The sequence below is a fragment of the Lycium barbarum genome, chromosome 8 (genome assembly GCF_019175385.1).
Source record: "Lycium barbarum isolate Lr01 chromosome 8, ASM1917538v2, whole genome shotgun sequence".
NCBI classification, from domain to species: Eukaryota; Viridiplantae; Streptophyta; class Magnoliopsida; order Solanales; family Solanaceae; genus Lycium; species Lycium barbarum.
Genome location: NC_083344.1, coordinates 1123177 through 1146802, shown reverse-complemented (window position 1 = coordinate 1146802; position 23626 = coordinate 1123177). Strand labels below are relative to the sequence as shown.

Genomic DNA, 23626 nt, shown 5'->3' with positions numbered 1-23626 from the left:
TTTTGACTGTGTGGGGGTTCGAACCTGAAACCTATGGGATTTAGCGAAGGGTAAAATTTAAAGATTTCAAATATGAGGGACAAAATTTAAAGACCACCCCCAAAAGACCACCCCAGCTGCAAACAGCTTATAGGCATAAGCCCATCCAAACAAGCTATTAGTCTTTTTATAAACATTAAACCCAAGACAATTATTTGGTATTATTATTCCTCTTCTCCTCCACAGCATACTCTATTTTAATTCCAGAATTTTGAGCTTCTTGTTGAATCAACAAACAAACCAGCAAAGAGCATTCTCAGAATTTTCATCAACTAAAAGGGTTAGTCAACTCATTCATGCTCTTAATTAGTCTCAAATAGTTTGTTTAATTTTTGGTAATCTGATCTGTATTGAAGTAGAACTGTGCAATAGAAAGGAAAAAAAAAATCAGAAAGTATACCCATAAATCCCTTGATTTAGAATAATGGAATTGGGAAAATTAAAATTAAAATAAAAAATTGGTCGGTTGAATGGAATCTCAGGCTTAATACCTAGATGGACCCTTAAACTTGACATATTTTGTAAGATAGGCATATAAACTTACAAGTTGACCAGATAGACACTTAAACTTACTCAAAGTGTATTTTTTAAGTTTTCCAGTTATTTTGAAAACAAAAACTATATTTTCAAACACTCACAATTTTCATGGCCAAACAAGCCCTAAATATATCACAATATTTTTTTTTAAAATGCAAAAATAAGGCAAACGCATATACATGAGACTATAAATGTGCACTTAAACCAATAAATACTCGCTAATCGCAATTTTGCAGCTTTCAATTAACTCAGTTTTTTTTTTACACTTGAATAATTAAAAAACAATAACTTTAACCAATAAAAAATCTTAAAAAAAGAAATTTCAAATTAAGAAATTTATTTTTTTAAGGATTTTCTTCTCGGCTTTACAGTTTTCTTAATTTGAAATTTCTTTTTTTAAGGATTTTTATTGGTTAAAGTTATTGTTTTTTAATTATTCAAGTGTAAAAAAAAAATGAGTTAATTGAAAGCTGCAAAATTGCGATTAGCGAGTATTTATTGGTTTAAGTGCACATTTATAGTCTCATGTATATGCGTTTGCCTTATTTTTGCATTTTAAAAAAAAATATTTTGTGATATATTTAGGGCTTGTTTGGCCATGAAAACTGTGAGTGTTTGAAAAATATAGTTTTTGTTTTCAAAATAACTGGAAAACTTGAAAAATACACTTTGAGTAAGTTTAAGTGTCTATCTGGTCACCTTGTAAGTTTATATGCCTATCTTACAAAACATGCCAAGTTTAAGGGTCCATCTGGGTATTTAGCCGGAATCTCACTTGGAACTCTTTTAGCTCTTTCTAGGAAGATGAAAAAAATTCCCTCAACCAAAAAATAAAAAAAATTGTTAAATATATTTTTTGGAAAAAAAAATGTTTACAAAATTAATCGAATAAAAGCATAGATCATAAATGAAAAATTGGTTAAATCATATTTTCTTATATTAATCATAATTAGGTTAAAAGTTATTACAAAAGAAATTAAAATAAGAGATGCAAGCATAACCAAAAAAGAAGTGTTACGAAATCAAACTTGAGGGGAGGTTGGTGTAAAAATGTATAAACTCCCGCACAATCTTTTAGACTCCCAACAGTCTTAAAACATTTATGTGGTTATAAAACTTTTGAAACTTATGATCGTAAATATGTTGTAGAAATTGTGCTCAATATAAAATCTTTTAATTAAGAAATTATAAGAATGTCATTATTATTTCGGATTACGGGCTAATAAAAAAATAGTGGCACACAAAATGAAATGAAGGAAATAATATAAAGTCAGCAGAGTATTGTTTCCATGAGAAATTTTGATTAACTTTCTTTTCGTTTTCCTTTAGACTTTTGGCAGTAAGCACTAAGTTACAAATTCAATTTATCTATACTGATAATTTTTTTTATGAAATTAGTATATTTTAATCAGTTATAACATGTGATATGTTTTTTCGCACTAAAAGCATAAAACAGTAAATACACCTTCAATTTTCAATTCATGTGGCACCCTTTCCATTTTCGAACATACAAAATGTTTAACATCATTCTACTGCTATTCAACTTTTATAACTTTCAATAATTCAAATTCATTAAACTATTTATAATATTAAACTCTAATGTGATATCTCCTCAGTCAAACATTCAAACTAACTTTTCAACGTCCTTCCGTTCCAACTGATGTGAGGGTGTTTGACTGAACACGTAGTTTAAGAATGAAATAAAAACTTTTGAAACTTGCGGTCTAAAATAAGCTATAGATATTTGGGTGGTTATAAATCATCTCATTAAGGGTAAAATGAAAAGTTTAAAGTCAAATTATCATTGACTAAATATAGAAAGATGACATTCTTTTTAGGACTAACTAAAAAGGAATAAGTGCCACATAAATTGAGATAGCGGGAATATTAGTTTATATTTTTCTTGCACTATCACCAATAAAACTATTTTCACCAGTAAGGTTGAAAGTATTCACCCAACAATGCTCCTCAAGATTAAGGTAACAACTTATAAGCGAATATAAGTTAGTGGCTCGATCGACATGTAGATGATCAAGGTCATGGTAGTAAAAGTATATGAATGTTGTAATAGCTAGTAGTTTTGTGATTATATGTACTTTGTGAGGTATTAATTTATCCTAATTAGTCATTTTGATTAGCTATCATGAACCAATATATACGCAGCCTAATTGTGAGATATTAATTGATCCTAATTAGTCTACAATATGTTTGCCCTATACTAGTACCTCAAATAATTTACTTCTATTTTTGCTCAATATAAAAAGCAAAGTTAGCTTGTTATTTTCAAGGCATAACACATAGCAGACCCTCAAATTTGGTCTCAGCTGGCAAGTATGACCTCCAACTTTGGGTGTGCACAAGTAGGCATATCAACTTGTCTCCACCTTGTCAGTTGAACACCCCAACTTACAAAATAATCATCTAGACACCTCAAAAATTTATGTGCTATGCCAGCATTTGTGTTTACATGTTCAACTTTATACAAGTTGAGGCGCCTACTGTAGAACTCGACTTCAACAGATAGCTCAATAATTTAAAGGAAAAAAAAAAGGGAACAAAGAAGCAACGTGAAAATGTTTGCAGAGAAAAGTGGCTGGATACTTTATTCAATACTCTTGCTGGCCTTATATAGGCTTACAGATTTATTGGACTCAAAATCCCACTAAATCACTAAACTAAACAGATTCCCCTAAACTTTAGGAAGAGACATCTGCTACTCTAGAAACTAGGAAATAATACCTGCAACAAAATAACAACTTAAGCTAAAACATAGCTACAGTAGACTTGGTCAAATTAGAATAGGACTGATGTTAGCAGACTTAGTCAAATTAGAATAAGACTGATGTTGTACGACTTTAACACCCCCTCTTGACATCAGCTCCCAGTCTTAACCATGCCTAGCTGCTGACAGAAACTTTCAAACTTGCTGACACTCAAAACCTTTTGTGAACAGGTCTGCAATTTGATGATATGTTTTTATAGGCTAAAGTCATCGATGGACCCCTGAATTTGTCCTGATTTTTCATTTAGACCCCCCCAACTGAAACATTGACTATCTGGACCCTCGAACATAAGCTAAACTATGCCATTTGAACTCATCGTGCCAGCTTGGCACATGCGTGCAGTACACTGCTTTAAACAGAGCATGAGAGACCAATTTTTTTTTAAAATTTTTTTTAATCATTAAAAAGTAATTTTAAGAAAACTTTTGTTTTAAAATCTATTTAAATATTTAAAAAAAAAAAAACTGAAAAACCCAACCCATCCTCTCCGATAGCCCACTTCGCCTCCGCCTCTGCCGCCGCTCCACTTCAAAATCTATTTAAACAAATCTCCGATGAAAAACGACACCATTTTTTTAATTTTTTAAATAGATTTTGAAGCGGCGGCGGCAGTGGCGGCGAAGTGGGCTATCGGAGAGGATGGGATGGGTTGGGTTTTTCAGTTTTTTTTTTAATTATTTAAATAGATTATAAAATTAATTTTTCTTAAAATTAATATTTTTTGTTGACATGGCTTATTTTTATTGGCCTATTTTTCCATATCACAGCAAGTGTAGCTCACACCACACTTGATATGGACTGTGTTCAAATGGCACAGTTTAGCTTGTGTTTGAGGGTCCAGATGGTCAACGTTTCAGTTGAGGGATCCAAATGGAAAATCAGGACAAGTTCAGGGATCTATCGATGACTTTAGCCGTTTTTATATGCTCTAAACCAATCTCTCCTTGCAACACTTTTTCCCTGATAAAATGGTAATGCATCTCCACATGCTTCGTTCTTGCGTGGAAAACTGGATTTTCAGCCAAACAAATTGCTGACTGATTATCACAGTACAAAGGAACTGCATAGCCAACTAGTTGCTATAAATCCTTCATCAATTACATAAGCCATGTACTTTCTTGAGCTGCAACTGCTGCTGCCCGATACTCCGCTTCTGTTGTTGACAACGACACTGTTGGTTGCCTCTTGCTGCACCAAGAAATTGCACCATCTCCAAACTTAAAGACAAAGCTAGTAGTTGAACGACGAGTATCATGGTCTCCTGCATAGTCAGAGTCACAGTAGCTGACTAACTTGCATTCTTCACCTTTCTTATACAACAGACCATAATCAATTGTGCTCTTTATATATCTTAGCATTCGCCGAACAGCCTCCATATGATGCTTCTTTGGATTATGCATGTAGCGACTCTTCACTCCAACTACAAAAGAAATATCAGGTCGAGTCTGAGTTAAATTAATCAGACTACCTACCAATTGCTGATACATCGTCACATCTTCTAAATCTTTTCCTTCATGCGCACACATCTCGGCATTTGGTTCAATTGGAGTTGCAATTGGTTTGCATTCCAGCATTCCAAACTTCTTCAACAAATCTCTGGAATACTTTTGCTGATGTAGAAAAATTCCTCCTTGAGTATGATTAATCTCCAGGCCAAGAAAATGATTGAGTTGTCCAGGTTCTTTCATGTGAAATCGGACAGATAAATTCTCTTTTGTTTGGAGAATTTCTTCTTCATTATCACCAGTTACAATCAAATCGTCGACATTACTAGCACTATAGCTATCTTCCCTCCATCGACTTTAACAAACAAACTCGAATCTGTAGATGTAATAAAATAACCACTTTGAGTTACAAATTCAGCAATTTTACCGTATCAGGCCCTTGGTGATTGCTTTAATCCGTAGAGCGCCTTCCTTAGCTTACAAACATATCCAGGATTTTCTTGATTCTGGAAACCCATTAGTTGAACCATGTAAATCTCCCGATCTAGCTCCCCATGTAGAGGCGTTTTTAACATCCATCTGCCACAAATTCCAATCTTTGCTAGCAGCAAGTGCAAGTAAGACTCGCACAGTTGTAAACTTTGCCACTGGACTGAAGGTTTCATCGTAATCCAAATCATATTCTTGAGTGAATCCTCGAGCTACCAAACTAGCTTTATGCCTCTCAATTGACCTATCTGCGAGACGCTTTATTTTATAAACCCATCTGCAGGATATAGGCTTCACATCTTTTGGCTTTGGCACAAGTTCCCATGTTTGATTTTGTTCTAATGCAGCAATTTCTTCCTCCATTGCTCTAGTCCACAATAAATTTTGAGCTGCTTCTTGAAAGCTTTCAGGCACTTTTGCCGATCCATCCTCTACTGTTGCAGTATTGGCATATTTGGGATTTTGCCTCCGGATCCATTCTGACCTTCTTGGCTGAGATTGTGGAGCTGGTACTTTTACTTTACTTGTCTCAGTTCATTCACTCGGTGGCTGGTGAACAACTGGTTGCCCAACATTATGCGTTACACCTTGTTCAGCATCATCGTCTTCACTTGATCGAAAATATGCAGTTTGCAACTTATTTTTCAGATCAGTTTGGTCCGATAATATCTCCTTTTCCAAAGACCACCATGAAGAGGTCTCGTCAAAGACAACATGACGTGATGTATAACACCTTCCAGTTGTAGGATCGCAGCATTTCCACCCTTTTCTTTGATTTTCATAGCCCACAAAAATACATCTAACAGCTTTCTTGTCCATTTTGCTATGTAGATGATCTGGTATCAAAACATAACAGACACATCCAAATACTCACAAATAGCTGATGTTAGCTTTCATATTCCACAACTTCTCAAGGGGTGAAAGAAAACTTAACCTTTGTTGAGGAAGTCTGTTGATGACAAATGCTGCAGTCCTCATTGCTTCTGCCCAAAATCCTCCTGGGACATTGTTGGCATGTAACATAGTACGACAAATTTCTGCCAAATGCCTATTCTTCCTCTCCGCGACGCCTTTTTGTTGCAGTGTGTAGGCGCAAGTATATTGATGACGAATTCCGCATTCTCTTATGTACTGAGAGAACTCAATTAAGCTGTATTCCCCTCCGTTATCTGTCGTAGACAACCAATTTTCTTGCCCACTTATCCCTCAACTTTTTCTTTAAACTCTTTAAACTTAGAAAAAGAATCAGATTTTTCTTTCATAAAGAAAACCCAAACATACCTGGAGAAATCATCAATAAAGGTCACCATATACTTCATTTCACCAATTGATAATTGCTTGACCGGTCCAAACACATCAAAGTGTACTAATCGTAATGGTTCATTAGCTTTAAATTTGGACTCTTCAAATGGCAACTGATGCGCTTTACCGTATTGGCATCCAACACAAATGGTGTCTGTTCGTACTTCAAGTTGAGGAAGACCCTTGATCAGCGACTTTTTCATCATCATACTTAGCTTGGAATAACTCACGTGAACCAGTCGCATTTGCCACAAATCTGCGTTCTCATTCTTTTTCGTCTTTTCTACATATGCAGACTCTGCAGACATCACATAAATGGACTCTGATCTACGCCCCATCATAATTGGATTTTCTAATTTCTTGAGATCCCGATAAACCTTCACATCATGAGGACCAAACAAAACATAGTTTCCAGATTTTGTTGATTGTGACACTGAAAGCAAGTTTTTCTTCATACTGGGAACATGATAGACATTATGAAGTGACATCTGGTTGTCACCTTGTTGAAGAGAAACTGCCGTCTTACCAATATGAGCTATCGGTAACCTTGAATGATTGGCTGTCACCACAACCCGACTTCCTTTGTACGCTGTCAAGTTCTTTTGTTTATCACCCGTCATGTGATTTGCAGAACCCGAATCAATGATCCAGTCATTCTCATGATCAATTGATTTGGATATTTTTGCTGTGAGTGCTAAATCCTCCTCTTCTATAGCAAAAAATGCTTCAGCGTCCCATACATCTTCGCTTTTCTCATTTGAATTTGAGGTCGCAGCATTACTTTCCACAGACTTCTTATTGAACCAGCAGCCTTTTTCCATATGACTTCTTCCCACAATTGTAACACTTACCTTCAAATCTTTTATTGTTCCCGTGATTCCTCCAAGCTCCCTTTGAAGGAGAATTTCCATCTCTGTGAAAATTGCTCTTCTTAGATCCACCAGCGGTATGTTGCTTGACATTCTTGCTTTTGTTGGTGTAGACTGCTTCTTCTTCATTCTTCACCGAAGCTCCTGCCATTTGCTTTGCCATGGCTTCTGGACCAGCAAGCAAATTTTCAAGCTCAACAAGTGATGGTTGATTTGGCCATCCTTGTAGGGCAGCAACAAACCCTCTGTATTCAGGCCTCAAACCATGGATAATAATTCTTTTTACCCTGGTTTCCCCAATTGGAGCTGTTGAATCTAAATCTGAAATTTCACGGCATATCTTCTTAATTTTGGGGAAGTATTGGGCAATCGTCATATCAAGTTGATCGGTTGATAATAGTTCGTTCCCCAAAAGTTGCAGCCTTGCGTCATTCTTCTTTGAGAAAGGCGCAGCAAGTATGTCCTGCAGTTCTTTTGGCGTTTTAGCATCACGAATATGCTCCAACACATCTTCGTCGATTGTTGTTTTGAGAGCAAACAATGGTTTGCCTGCTGTGATCTTCCACTTCCGCAAAGTTCCATTTGTATTCTCTGCCTTTGGTTGTGTAACTTCACTTCCGCTGACAACTTCCCAAAGGTCTTGGCCTTGCATATAGGACACTATACACGTTGCCCATGTATTGTAATTCTGGTTATTGAGCTTTTTGATTCCACCAACTACTTGAAACTAGGAAATAATACCTGCAACAAAATAACAACTTAAGCTAAAAAATAGCTACAGCCGACATGGTCGAATTACAATTAGAGTGATGTTATCAGACTTAGTCAAGTTAGAATGAGACTGATGTAGTACGACTTTAACACCTACTTGTGCACACCCAAAGTTGGAGGGCATACTTGCTAACTGAGGCCAAGTTTGAGGGCTTTTTTATGTATTATGCTTACCTTCAATTGGTTTCTTTTTCTCATATTCCGTTGAGAGAAAATTTATGTTTAATTTCCTAGAACTTCCATATTTATATTTTATTATATTTAAGAGGTTAACTTTTATACATATAGAGTATTAAACAACTTTTGCATTAGATCACCTAATTACAAGATGACTAGTGACTACACGTAAGAATTACCATTCCAAAAGTGTGATTAGAACTGGAAAAATACGGCAGTTAAGAGAAATATTCTCGTTATCTCATGACTTGAATTTGCTCCTGAAGTATTAATAGCATAAGTCAATCTTGTGCCTTCTTGTAGCTAAGCAAGATAATGGACTTTTAATGAAAATTTATGAAAGCCGGTCCCATTAATCTGGTCCATTCCTCGAAATGAATATTATAGCAAATGAAAAATTCGAAAGAAAATAATATAATTATTGCCGTGGCCATTAGCTCGGCAAGGGACGAAATTTTAATCGTCATCATAGTGATAATTATAAATAGGAGATCAATAAAGATTTCAAAATTTGTCATCGATGTGGTATAAAAGGGCATTGAGCACATGACTGTTCGAACATTTTGTTGGCCCTAAGGGCTTGTTTGGATATGATCTGAAATCAGGTTGATTTGAAGTTGAAATGTTGTTTCAATATTCAATTTGAATTTCTTAAGTTGTATTTGTTAAAATAGAGACGAGGATGAGAATTTGTGAGAGACAAAAATAATGGGAGAATTCTTTTAGCTTTGTATTCATCATAATGATCTCTTATATACAAGTAAGTCACCTCCTTAAATTAATAAGGTAACCCTTTAATAGAACTATACATCCTATATTACCATAATTACAATTCATAAATAGACCAAAACTATTACAATTAGACTAGAATACGATTTGTTCACCGACGTAGGGTTTTTTCACCAACGTCACCGGACAAACTGGTCCGGTCACATCTCAATATACCGGTCTCAATAGTATTTTCTTATAAACATGATAATCCCATAATTGGTGAAAACTATCAAGACTTCCACAACCCTTATACAATCTTACCAAATAAGAAAATTATAGTTCATTCACAGGATATCCTGAATATTAAGGTGCCGCAATTGAGTGATTGTGGGAGCGAAAAGCTTAGGGGTAAAAAACACAATTCATTGATTAAAAGTCTAGATCTAGACTGACAGTTCTTTGGTAGTATTAAAATACAATTCTTAATCAATTGCGAAAATTATTCATACGTCTCTTCTCTTGAACAAAATTAATTGAACAAAAGAATACATCATAAAGGACAAATTAGTTAAATCATATTTTCTTATATTAATCATAATTAGGTTAAAAAATTATTGCAAAAGAAATTAAAATAAGAGACACAAGCATAACCACAAAGAAAGCAAGTGTTACGAAATCAAACTTGAGGGGAGTTTTATGTAATTATCCTGTTAGCTTTTTTGTAGCAATGACTTTACAGATAAATTAGTTTAATTTGAGTGACTTTGTTGATACGAAACAAACATAAGTGACTTTAATTAGCAGGAAGTTTGGATGACCATTCTAAGTTGTTCACTCGTATTTCATATAATATATATATCGCATGAAGTAGGAATCGAAATATATATATATGTTGACTGAGGTTCCTTTGTGGAATTGCTTTTTTGAACATATCTCATGAATTTTATGCATTAAATTACCCTCTTTAATTAGTTGGAGAGAAAAGTACTTGTGAAGGATCTAATTTCCTCTAGTAGCTGTAATTGCATTCATATTGGATCTTAAAATTGTTAAGTCGTACTACTTCAAACTTATTAAGTCTAAATCTTTATCTTGTCGATGCCAAAAAGAGACACAGTGAAAGTCGGATTTTATTATTAGAAAGTAGAGGAAAGAAATGAAGAGCTACTGAAGTTTTAAGAGTTGAATAAACAGACATTAAAAATGTATAAACTTCCCCAGACATTAAAATGTATCCAACAATCTGCACATGGGCATCTAAAAGCATCCACACAAAACAGCAGAATTAATAATTTAATGAATTGTTTTTTAATAATGTTGGAATTGTAAATCCAGATCTAGCTATTTTTAATTTTTTAATTTTTATAGATCTAGCTATTTGATTCTTCTTTCAACTATACTTTTTCAGCCAACTATTTTTATAGGTCTAGATGTAGATTGACAGTTCATTGGTAATATTAAAATACAATTCATTGACTTCTCAAGTCTTTTTATCATCTTGGTCTTCTTAATCAATTGTGAAAATATTTGCGCGTCTCTTGTCTTGACAATATACAACAATAACAGCAACTGGTCCAAACTTTATATTTTTATTAAAAAACTTTATTAAATATGTAAAAATTATAAATTTAAAACCAAAAATTTTAAACAACTAGAATTTCAAACTTATAAACTTTAAATCCTACCTTCAACTCTTAAACATAATGCATGAAGGTTCGGATGTGGATCACGAGCCTTATGGCTCAGAACCGTTCAAGTGTGGGCCATTTCTTTTTTTAAAATAATATCACATGTACAAGTAAGCAGTGACAGCATACCTACTCCACTTTCTTTTTTGCTTTATTTTGTACTATTAATTTAACATCATTATTTATAATATCATCATAAAATGTGTTATAAATTTTATAGAAAAAGCTCAAATATATCATTGAATTATAAAAGATAATTCATTTATGCCACTCGTCAATAATTTGGCTCATTTATGCCATCACAGTTATCAAAATGACTCATTTATGCTATTGTCATTACCAAAAAGGCTCATTCATGCCATTTTTCATTGACACCTGTTTTACAATACCAGATAGGACAAGTGGCCTCTAATTAGATGTCCACATCGTTTAATTAAACCAACCTAATTTTAATTCCAAATTCCATTAGGGTTTATCGGAAACAACCTCTCTACCCCCTCAAAGGTAGAGGTAAATCCTGCGTACATCCTACCCTCTAGACCGAACTTGTGGGATTACACTGGGTATGTTGTTGCTTTTATTTTTCTCTATCTTCTAGTGGAAATCTACTGAGGGATTTCATTTTTCGTCATTACTCAAGGATATAACAAGAAATATTTTCCTTTTGATTTTGTTGACTATTTAAGCATAATAACATGATGGGTGTGGGTAGAGAAAATGATAAAAAAGATCCCTTGTGTTTGGAGGAGGTATGAAATTATCTCTTAAATATACTTCTGACTAATTTTAATCCTTTATATTTTTTAAAAGTGAGCACTTTCGGACTTCTTCAAATCTAACAAACTCTGACTGTTAGATCTAAGGGGAAATATGGAAAAAAAAAAAAGATTTAACGAAAAACACCAACAATAGACCAAAAAATAGTAGAGACCGCAAAAACTACACCTCCAAGTTTAAGTTCCTGTCAAATCTTCTTTTCTCACAGTTACCGTTGAATTTAACAGCCAGAGTTTGTAAAACATTTAATGAATATCAAAACAGCTTGCTTTTAGCAAACTTAAAAGATCAAAACTGCTCAAAGTATATTTAAGGGACTATTTTTATTGTTTTCAATAAAATGATACTAATAAGTCATAGAAACAGGTAAGACTAAGCATATATACAGCCAGTTAAGAGTCTTAAAACTAGAGACATATATAGAGTCAGACAGCATAATATTACAACCGATCTAGGTCCCTTGATCACTCACAAATAGAAGCATCAAATATAGCTATGTCTTGAAAGTAATGGTAAATGAGCAAGTTTTTGGGAATAGAATTATGTGGTGATAGAAGGGTTTCTCAATAAGGGCCCTATGCGGCTAGAATCCACATTTTTCAGGCTCAAAATGGTAGTAGTAGAGTTCTATCAATGAGTGATGACATATATAACCCAAAATGGTAACGGCTGTGGCATTTTTGAGCCCAACTATTAACGAATGACATGAATGAGCCTTTTCTGATAGTTCGATGGTATATTTGAGCTTTTTCCCTGATAAGAGTGTCATTATTATCTGTATGTATGGGCTAATAATGAAAATGGTTTCAAACAAAATGAAACAGTGGAAATAATATAAAGTGAGCAGAGTATTGTTCCCATGAGAAATCTTGATTAACTTTCTTTTCATTTTCCTTTTAGATTTTTGGCAGCGCGCACTAAGTTACAGATCCTTCAATTTATCTATACTGATAATATAATTTTTTTTATGAAATTAGTATATTTTAATCAGTTATAGCACGTGATATGTTTTTTCGCACTAATATTATTTAGTTTACCAAATTAGACTCACTACGTATTGTTAAATACTCCTCCCGTTTCAATTTGTTTGGCTTAGTTTGAAAGAAAATAAATAAGGCTTTTGAATTTAGTGATCTTAAACTAAAGATGTGTGTAATGCATTAAAATATCTTTTACATCTCGTGGTCTTAAATATACCAATATAGGATGTTGGGGGTAGAGACTTACTACTAAATATAGGAAGTGACATGTTATTTTAATAAAACTAAAAAGAAAAGTAAGACAACAAATTGAAATGAGGTGAGTAATAATATATTCTTATTACACAGAATTTGAAACTCATATTGGAGTACTTCTATTCCTTTTTTAATTACTACTTGGCATATATTTAAAAGAAGTCCTTTTGGTCTTTTTATAAACTCTAAACCAGACAATGATTTGGTATTCTGTTTTAATTCCAGAATTTTGAGCTTCCTGTTGGATCAATAACAAAGCAAGCAAAGGGTATTCTCAGAATTTTCATCAAGTAAAAGGGTTAGTCAACTCATGCTCTTAATTAGTCTCTAATAGTTTATTTAATTTTTGGTTCTCTGATCTATTAAGGATATTTAACAAATGGCAAATATACTCTTCAACTTTGCGATTTAAAGCAGATATAACACTCCTTAAAATTTTTTGTAAATATACTCCTGCCATTACACAAATAGTGCATATATACCGCTGTTGTTACACAAACGGTGGAAAATTACCCTTTTCGCTGGCAGATTTAAAAAAAAAATTAGCTTATTTTTTTAACTAAAAAAGTACGTGACTTTAAAATATAAGTCTACCAATTTTTTCTTAGTAGATTTATTTTTTTAAAGCCACGAGATAATTTTTTTTCTAGTGGGTTGTCTGATTCGTTTTTTTTAAAAAAATCTCCAATATTACTCCACCTTCATTTCCCCAATGTAATTTTTGATTCTAATAAAAACCAGATTAGGGGGTTTGATAGACACACTTGAGGACGAGTTTAGAGGTTCAATAGGAACAACACTTAGTTGAGGTGCCAAAATGGAAAAAAAATGACAAATTTAGGGGGTCGCATATGCATTAAGCCTTTTTTAAAGCTAGGTGACATTTTTTTAATTAAAAAAATAAGCTAAATGATTTCTTAAAAAATCCATCAGCGAAAGGGTATATTTGCACAATTTATGCAACGACAGAAATATATATGCACCACTTTTTTAATGAGTGGTCTTTCTGCTCTAAATCGCAAAGTTAGAGAGTATATTCACACCTTTTTCCTTTAAGAAATACAAAAAAAAAAAAATGGTTTGAAGACGAGACTTACTAAGGGAAGATTTGGTTTTGTTAGAAAGAAAGACAGAAGAATTTCAAAGCTATAAGGTGGAATAGTAAATCCAAAAAACAGACTTTTTATGTGTGGTTATATCTGCAAAAATGTTTCCTGCCATGACTTTTTATGCTTCTTTCTTCAGTTTCTTTGTGTTCTTCCTTCTTCGAGAAAATGACAAAGATAGTTTCTTATCTTTGCTAGTAGGTTCAAAATACTGCTTGAGTATGACTTTGAACAATTTTGGTTCTTTAAGTTTGTCAAAGGTGAGCACTTTTGAGTTTTGATCTTCGTCAGATATTTAACAAACTCTGATTGTTAAATTTAATCAACTGTGAAAATGGAAAAAAAAAATAGCGTCAACTCACATTTGGAAGTATAGATTTTGAATTGATATTATTTTTCGTCTATTTCAATGAGGCACAATTTCTGTTTTTTTTTTTTTTTTTTTGTGTATGGTATATATATTTATGTTGCAATTTCTAGAATTTTAACGGGAAAATTCTGGTGTTGTGGGTTATCTTTATTTTTCCTCATAATTGCAGTTAAATTTAATAATCAGAGTTTGATAAATATTTAACAGAGATAAAAAATGTTCACTTTTGATAAACTTAATAAACCAAACTACTTAATTAATACTTAAGGGATCATTTTGAACCTACTAACAAAGATAAGAAACCATATTTGTCATTTTCTCTCCCTTCTTCCTCTTCTTTCACCTGATAAAGTTATTATCTACTTTTTATACATCAGATCCTGAGCATTTGAAAGGAAGGGAAGAAGGAAAAGTTACTTCAACATTGAAAAATTACAGTCATGGAAAGAGGACAAGAAAATGAAGGAGCAAGAGAACAAGGAGAAGCGAACAACTTTGAGGTATTATTGTTTTGCGAGTTTCGTACATAAATATTAAGTGTAAACGGTACACCCTAAACAATCGTGAACTCATATTAAATACCCAAGTGAATAACTTAAAATGGTCATCCAACTGTAGAAAGTTCCCTACTAAAGTCATTTATGTTTGCTTTGTATCAACAAAAGTTGGTTTCTCTCAAATTTAATTTCGTTACACTTCCTTTGTGGTTATCCTTGCCTCTCTTATTTTAATTTTTATAATAACTTCTTAACCTCATACAAAAATATGATTTAACTAATTTGTTTTTTATGATATAATTCTTTTGTTCAATTAATTTTGTAAACATCCTTTTTTTTCAAGAAAAAGAACATTTCCATTACCATTGTTATTCATGTGACATACATATATCTAGATTCTTTTTTTATTATTATTCTTTATATATCTTAGATTTAAAAAATTACTTAACAATGAGTTTCTTTTAATTTATAAGTTTAGAGGCAAGGAAGGATTTAAGCTGTAAATACAAAGTCAATGTGAAGTCAACCTAAAACTAATCAAAATACAAAACAAATTAGAGTAGAATTTCCCTGACAGAATGATAATTCAATCAACTTATTATTCCAAAGTCTATCCCACATGGATCATGAATAACTGCTTTTAGTAGAATTTTCACCGAACCGTCTAAACCCAAATTAGATTCAAGTTGAATGAATTAATAAATTAAATTACAGAACTATGTAAAGAATCGATTAAATTAAATAACTAACTAATTGATAGGAGTTCCTATTGGTGGAAGGTAATACTGAGCATAAACTCTCGGGGTTAATTTCACCTGTGATCATTGAACATTACTTATGTATTAGTAAAATTATAAAAACTATTTTTTGTCTCATGAACTTCACTAAACATTATGTGTTGTATCAGTATAAATTTATTTTTTAATCACTAAAGTCACTGAACTATGTGTTAATTACCCAGAAAGTATAATTCACCCAAATGTCAAATTTTCGGCATCGAAAAATAACATGTCAACAATTATTTTAATTTCCTTTAAAAAATCCAACTGCAACGAAAATGCATTCCTGGAGTAGACTATCATGCCATTCAAAACATTGAGTTGATGTTAACTTCTAACGGGGAAAGGTGCAAATATAACACTCAACTTTGCAACTTATAGTAGATTCATTCATGTCACTCGTTCATAGTTTGGCTCAAAAATGCCACAACCGTTACCAATTTTGGGTCATATATACCATTATTCACTAACAGAATTCTATTATTATCAGATTTTGCCACGTGACATTATCTAAATCTTTCATTTTATGAGTGGCGTATATGAGCCATTTCGTTAAGTTTAGGGGCATATTAACAGAGTGGACAAAAATAGTTCTGAATTGGGGTGGGGTGAAATTATTTGTTGATGGGTCGGGGGCGGGTCAACTTTTGGGGCATGGGTATTTTTAATTAAATGGTTAATTTTAGCTGAATTGAAGATTTCCATCCACTTAAGGGTACAGGTGTACACTTTATTAACGGGAGGGGTATATTTGACCACTTTCGCTAATGGAGGAAAAAATTGACTAATAAATTAAAGTAGAGGGGTATATTTGACCCTTTTCCCTAAAAAGTAGCTTCTTTTAGTAGAATTTTTCCTAACTATCTAAACCCAAATAAAAGAATCAAGTTGAATGAATTAATAAATAAAATTACAAAACTAAATAAAGAATCGATTAAATTAAATAACTAAAGAATTGATAGGAGTTCCTATGAGTGGACGGTAATACCGTGCATAAATTCTCGGATTAATTTCACCCATGATCACTTAACTTTGTTTTATCTTTTAAAAGTCACTCGACTTTGCCTAGTTAGCTTCCATAGTCATTTTAGCTAGAAATATAATTTTCCGTACTTATTTAATGATGTGACAGCTATAAATTCTTAGCAAAAATATTTAAAAAATTAATCAATAGTTAAATTTATTTAGGATCCAATTCATCATAATTAGCAATAATACTTAATTTTAGAATATTATCTATCATTTTTTAATACATAAAAGTAATGAACATATAAATATACACCTTTACTATACTAAAGGCACGAAAGCCATTAGCGAAATGTCAAAAAAGGGTAGTGCGGTGCATTAAGTTCCGGCTATGCGTGGGTCCAGAAAAGGATCGGGCCACGAGGGTCTATTTTAGGCAGCCTTGCCTTGCATTTCAATAGACCCTTAGTGAAATGTTGTTCGCCTTTTAACCCTTTAAAAATTGATTTCACACTTAACAAAATAATAATTTAACTATTTTTTCTAATATTTAGAACTTTGAAATCAACTTAAATTTTAGTCATCAAATCTTTCCTATTTGAAATAAGTATTCAAATTTTAGGGCTTTCAAAATCAATTAGAACTATTTGTATAGAAGTCATTTCCTTAAAAATTGCTTAATTATTAGTTTGTTTTTATTTATTATTCTACGCTTATTTGCGAGATATCTAAAAAAAAAAAAAAAGATAAGTCTCATTGGGCAAACTTAATAACAAGATCGTCACTTTAAGTTTTGGGATTCTTCTATAACCCAAGGCCAAACCAAATTGTACAATTTCTATTCAAAACAGAAGAAAAAAGAAAAATCCCCTCAAAAAAAAAATCTATCTATCTATTTGCATAAAATACAAATAAAAGTAATGCACATTAAATAAAAATACAATAGATATATAAGTTTTCAATAACTGCTATCATTATATCTTTTAACACAATATCGAATTCTAAAATATTTTCTAGATGATACGACAATTGCATGTCTAACATAAACTATTAAGTAATATTACATGATTTTAAAATTTTATATTCATTGATATAAGCACACACGCAAGTAATATTGTAAGACACATTTAGAGGTTGGGATTTATTTTGGATTTATTAGCCCAGTTGTTTAATTTAATAGAATTTTATATTTTTAGAATAAGTTCTTTTATTATATATGCCTTGCAATATTACTTGAGATATCTCATATAAGTATATATTTATATGTTCATTATTTTTATGTATTAATGACGAATAATATTCTAAAACTTAGCAATACTGTGTTTAAGTTGCTTTTGTTTGGATAGTAAAATGAAGGTTAAATGTGGACAACTTTCCAAAGTAAAGGAGTAAATCTGGCCATTTTCCCTTTAATTAAATCCACGTAGCTTTTGTTTCAACAAAAAATCAGAAAAATAATTTTACAATCGACTATTTCACTTCCCTTAGCTGAAAAGGGCATATTCAAGCCATTTGTGTAAATAGGCCACCTTTTGACGAAGCGTATATTTGCTCTAAACTGTATCGTACATGGATATGTTTGGACCTTTTCCCATCGTTTAACTTGTGTTGTTTGATTTTTTTTTTTAAAAGATAAAAGTATTTAACAAAGTATCCAATAATTTTAGATGAAGTAGTAGGTCACATAGATAACATCAATTTTCATAAGATATTCCTATAGGATAGCTATTCAAATTCACACAAAATACATGTGCACGTGACCAGTAACCTATTAAATAGAAAAGGAAAAAAAAACTTATTAGATGCATGTGTGGCAAGATAGACAAACAAGAAAGGCTTAATATCTACACTGACACATTTCCTTGTGCTGTGTTACATAATGTATATATACTTCGTTCTTAGTAATCCTTCTTAAATATTTATTTTCGTAGTTAGCACCTAAAGTATTGTATTTATACATTGCTTGCCTACTTGTTGTTAAGCTTATCGTAGATGAGGACATACAGTACCTAGCAAGGCCATCCTCTTAGGGCTATTATTGAAGATTGTAAGTATTTGCTTGAAGCTAGCAACGCCACAGTTAAACATATTTGGAGGGAGGGAAATCAGTTGCTCAAACGCTAAGAACACATACATAAAGAATTAACAATCTTTCTTACACATTCTTGTTTTGTGAAGTAATAAGTTATGACTGCAGGCCGAACATTTAGCTTATATCCGGTAGGCTATTTCGAAGAATCCTCTATGGCTATCTTTTAAAGCTATGTAGTTGCCTGTACAGAGTAAAATATTGTAATGTAGATATGTGGCTATGAAAATTTGATATGAAATTAATTTGGTCTCTTGGCAGGTGTCATTTTCTGCTCTTCGCAAGGACGTCCTCAATGTGTTGGATTTCCTGGAGAGGTTAAAAAATGAAGAATATCCAATATTTCTTCTCCTGGATCGAGTTGAAAAGCTGAAATCGGAGCTGGCATTTATTTGTATATATGTCCAGCTTTCGTATTCTGATTTTGAGCAGTTTGAAGATATTATGACTGCCAGAAGACAAGAGGTTGATAATCTGCTTCAATCAATTTTGGATGTTGTTGACATCTTCGGGTGTGAATACACCATGCATCATGTCCTTCCTAGCCTTACCGATAATATGGATGATTGTATCAGCACACATCATCATTCTAAATCAAGTGCCACAATGACCGAGGATCAGTTGAACTTCCTCCTCCTGAATCTCCATCATCTATCGATGTATCGTGCTGAACATATTCATCCATTAGTGACTGAATATGAGATTCTTCAGAATGTATGTCGTAACATAAGAGATTTTCATGGGTTGATAGTGAATGGCTGCATTGAACATGAGATTGTTGACTATGTCTTACCTCAGTTTCAACTAATGGCTGAGAGAGTAGGACTTTTCCTTTGGGATGATCAGACTGATGAAGACTCTCAACTCTCTGAGCTAGATGAGGATGATCAGATTAACGGATACTCTCGACTCTTCGAGCTAGCACATCTACTCATGAAGATTATTCCAATTGAATTGGAGGTCATGCACATATGTTTTACGAATTTGAAAGCTTTGACATCATCAGAAGTTGGACGCTTCATTAACCAGCTTCTAGAAACCTCTCCAGACATTCTTAGAGAATTTTTGATTCATCTACAAGAGCACATGGTAAATGTTATTACCCCTGGCACTTCAGGGGATCGAAACATTCATGTCATGATGGAGTTCCTATTGATTATTATTACTGATATGCCCAAGGACTTTATCAAACATGACAGATCATTTGATCTTTTGGCACGTGTTGTGGCACTTACCAGGAAGGTTTCAACTGTTGTTCGTGACTTAGCAGAGAAATCAAGAAATAAAGAGAGTACCGATGAAACAAACCGTGCAACTCTAAACTTTCTTGAAAATATTGAACTCCTCAAGAAAGATTTCAAACGTGTTTACTTGAAAGACCCAGACTCATCTCAATGTTGCTTCCCCATGAGTGATGGACTGCTCTTCATGCATTTGCTACACAGACACTTAAATGACTTGCTAGAATCCAATGCTTATTCAGTTGCTTTGATAAAGGAAGAAATTGGAATGGTGAAAGAAGGCCTAGAATCCGTAAGATCTTTCGTCGTGAATGCTGAGCCAGATTTATATAAAGATCTCTGGGAACGTGTTCTAGATGTGGCATATGAGGCAAAAAATGTCATTGATTCAATTATTGTCAGAGATAATGGTCTCTTACATCTTATTTTCTCGCTTCCCAATGCCATAGAGAAGATTAACCTGATCAAAGAAGAGGTCTCCAATTTACATGAGAAGATTCCCAAGTCCAGGGGCCTCACTGTTGCAAACTCTCCCAACAAGCCAGCCAAAAGCAAGTCCTTGACAACTGATAAAATAATTGTAGGTTTTGAGGAGGAGACAAACTGGATAATTAAGAAGCTCACCAGTGGACCGGCTGATCTAGATGTCATTTCGATCACTGGTATGCCGGGTTCGGGTAAAACTACTTTGGCGTACAAAGTATACCATGATAAATCAGTTTGTAGTCATTTCGACCGTCGTGCATGGTGCACAGTCGAACAAGAATATGACGAGAAAAAGTTGTGGCAGAAACTTTTTAATCAAGTTACTGGCTCCGATTTGAAAATCAGTGAGGATATTGATGTTGCCGACAAGCTACGGAGACAACTATTTGGAAAGAGGTACCTTATAGTCTTAGATGACTTGTGGGATACTACAGCATGGGATGCATTAACGAGACCTTTTCCTGAGTTTCAAAAAGGAAGTAGAGTTATTTTGACGACTCGAGAAAAGAAAGTGGCTTTGCATGGAAAACGCAACAGTGATCCCCTTAACCTTCGATTGCTAAAACTAGAAGAAAGTTGGGAGTTATTAGAGAAAAGGGCATTTGGAAAAGAGAGTTGCCCTGATGAACTATTAAATGTTGGAAAGGAAATTGCCCAAAATTGTGAAGGGCTTCCTTTGGTGGCTGATCTGATTGTTGGAGTCATTGCAGGGAAGGAAAAGAAGAAAACTGTGTGGCTTGAAGTTCGAAATAATTTGAGTTCCTTTATTTTCAACAATGAAGTGGAAGTGATGAAGGTTATAGAATTAAGTTATAACCATTTAGCAGATCCCCTTAAGTCGTGCTTTCTTTACCTTGCAAGTTGGCGGAAGGACACAACAGTTAATATCCTTTATTTGAAAGATTTATGGCGTGCCGAAGGACTTGTGGAACAAACAGAGATGAAGAGTGTGGAAGAAGTGATGGAGGTTTATTTAGATAATTTAATTTCCAGTAGCTTGGTAATTTTTTTCAATGAGGTAGGTGCTTTCCCGACTTTCCAACTTCATGATCTTGTGCATGACTTTTGTTTGATAAAAGCAAAAGAGGAAAAGTTGTTTGACCAGATAAGTTCAAGTGCTCCATCATATTCTTCAGATTTGATGCCACGTAAATTGAAAATTGATTATGCTAAGAAGTTGTTTGGGATTAACAATTTTGTCCTGTTCAGTTCAAAAAAGAAAAGGCATTCTGGTAGACACCTCTATTCTTTGGAGATAAAAGGAGACAAGATGGATGGCCGTCTTTCTGATATATGTCACCTAGGACACTTGAGGCTTCTTAGAGTGTTGGACCTGCATAGCTCTTTTATCAAGGTGAATGATTCTTTGCTGAATGAAATATGCATGTTGAATCATTTGAGGTACTTAAACATTGGGACAAAAGTTAAATCTCTACCTGCATCTTTTTCAAACCTCTGTAATCTGGAAACTCTGCTTGTGGAAAATGAAGGACCACCCTTGGTACTACTACCAACAATTTGGAATCTTGTAAAGTTGCGATTGCTGAGCATAGGAGATAGTTCATTCTTTGATTTGGATACAAATGAACCAATACTGATAGCAGAGGACTCAAAGTTAGAGAACTTGAGAATATTAAAGGAACTCAAGCTTTCTTATTCAAAAGAAACAGAGGATATTTTCAAAAGGTTTCCCAATCTTCAAATCCTAGTATTTTATCTCAAGGAATCATGGGATTGTTCAACAGAGCGATATTGGTTCCCAAAATTGGATTTCCCAAATGAACTAGATTACCTCTGGGTAAAATTTGAAAGTTCAAACAGAAATGACAGTGGGCCCTCTGTAGCAACAAATGGGCCGTGGGATTTTCACTTCCCTTCGAATTTGAAAAAATTGGTGTTGAAGAAATTTCCTCTGACATCTGATTCACTATCAACAATAGCGAGACTGCCCAACCTTGAAGAGTTGTACCTTGCGAACACAATCATCCAGGGGGAAGAATGGAACATGGGGGAGGAAGACACCTTTGAGAAACTCAAATGTTTGAAATTGAAATATGTGACTCTTGCTAAGTGGGAGTTTGGAGAGGAATCCTTTCCTGTGCTTGAGAAATTAGAACTGCGGGGATGTGATAAGCTTGAGGAGATTCCGTCTACTTTTGGGGATATTTATTCATTGAAAATTATCAAACTTGCAAGGAGCCCTCAACTTGAAGAGTCCGCTCTGAAGATTAAGCAATATGCTGAAGATATGAGGGGAGGGGACGAGCTTCAGATCCTTGACTGGAATAATATCCCGTTATTTAAATAGATTTTAAACATGTGAGTATAGACAAACTTATTACCTACTTCATTTCACGTTATGTGGTGGAATTTTACTGGGCACCGAGTTTCAAAAATGAAGGAATAGTGTTGGAACTTCTAGTTTTAACCATGCCATGTCATTTATGTGGCTATAAAAGAGTGTTATTAAGGGTAAAATGAGAAATTTAAATTAAGTTATTTTCAATTATGGAAAGGCGTCGGTCTTTTTTGTACATACTAAAAGAAACAGATTCCACATTAAATAGAGTAACTTTTTTTATTTCTTTTTCCAATTATTTGACCAGTTTAATTTTTCTTTGCAGAGGACAGTAGCAGCTTAAGAGGCTAAAGATAAGTCCTCAGAATACAGGACTTTTGGTCAATTTCTATGTGCCTATAGTTAATAACAACTACTCTTGTTCTTTCAAGATTTGTTCTTTCAAACTGTTGTTCTTGTATACTCTCCTCTCTTCTTTGGCTTGGCTTGAATTTTTTGCATATCATATGTTACGTAACAGACAAATTGAGCAGATACATTGATTGATGCCTTTGTTTTTCTTACAGTAGCAGTATTTTGTTACTTTATTTTTGTTGTTGCTATGTTGTTTTCAATCTGTCCTTAGTTTTTTCCTTTTGCATACACACCAATAATAAATAGGCGTTTGGCCATGAAAATCAAATATTTTTCAGTTATTTTTTTGGAATTTGAAAGTTGGAGTTGAAGATGGAATTGTGTTTTGTTATAGTTTTGCAAGAATATTTGATTATTTGAATGAATTGAAAGTGAAAAAAGTAAAAAAAGCGTTTTAGGTATTTTTCCAAGTTGTATTTGGAATTTTTATGGCCAAACGTTAATTTAGAAATAAAGTGAAAAAAATCTGGAAAAAAGTGAAAAATTCAACATTCCCACCACCTACAACTTTCATTTTCTCTTTCAATCTCTAGATCTTAGACACAAACTCCTCTAA

General features: G+C 33.4%; 2 protein-coding genes across 9 annotated transcripts in view; one reads left to right on the top strand and one right to left on the bottom strand.

Moving 5' to 3' along the window:
• The first annotated feature begins 160 nt into the window (after positions 1 to 160).
• The window catches only part of LOC132605617 (putative late blight resistance protein homolog R1A-3), a 63521-nt gene continuing 40055 nt past the window's right edge, over positions 161 to 23626 (top strand). The window contains exons 1-6 of one of the 8 annotated variants that reach the window (XM_060318779.1): positions 161 to 319; positions 13049 to 13121; positions 14131 to 14189; positions 14677 to 14799; positions 18892 to 22676; positions 22982 to 23243. In XM_060318779.1, the coding sequence (XP_060174762.1) occupies positions 14740 to 14799; positions 18892 to 22665 (3834 nt within the window). In that variant the 5' untranslated portion in view covers positions 161 to 319; positions 13049 to 13121; positions 14131 to 14189; positions 14677 to 14739 and the 3' untranslated portion in view covers positions 22666 to 22676; positions 22982 to 23243. Of the gene's footprint in view, positions 320 to 13048; positions 13122 to 14127; positions 14190 to 14676; positions 14800 to 18891; positions 22677 to 22981; positions 23244 to 23626 lie in introns of those variants that run through there. The other 7 variants (XM_060318778.1, XM_060318777.1, XM_060318775.1 and 4 more) reach the window with 7 other exon arrangements.
• On the bottom strand, positions 4457 to 5656 carry LOC132606025 (uncharacterized mitochondrial protein AtMg00810-like). The gene is made up of 2 exons (XM_060319322.1): positions 5286 to 5656; positions 4457 to 5159 (listed from the first exon to the last, which is right to left on the bottom strand). Exons 1-2 carry the CDS (start codon positions 5654 to 5656, stop codon positions 4457 to 4459), a joined length of 1074 nt encoding a protein of 357 aa, XP_060175305.1.

What these genes read in the sequence shown, in the direction of transcription:
- LOC132606025 (XM_060319322.1), bottom strand. Translation starts at nt 5,656, where the DNA reads ATGGAGGAAGAAATTGCTGCATTAGAACAAAATCAAACATGGGAACTT. An exon ending in AGAAAATCCTGGATATGTTT is followed by an intron (nt 5,160 to 5,285) that starts GTAAGCTAAGGA and finishes TGTTTGTTAAAG; the next exon opens with TCGATGGAGGGAAGATAGCT.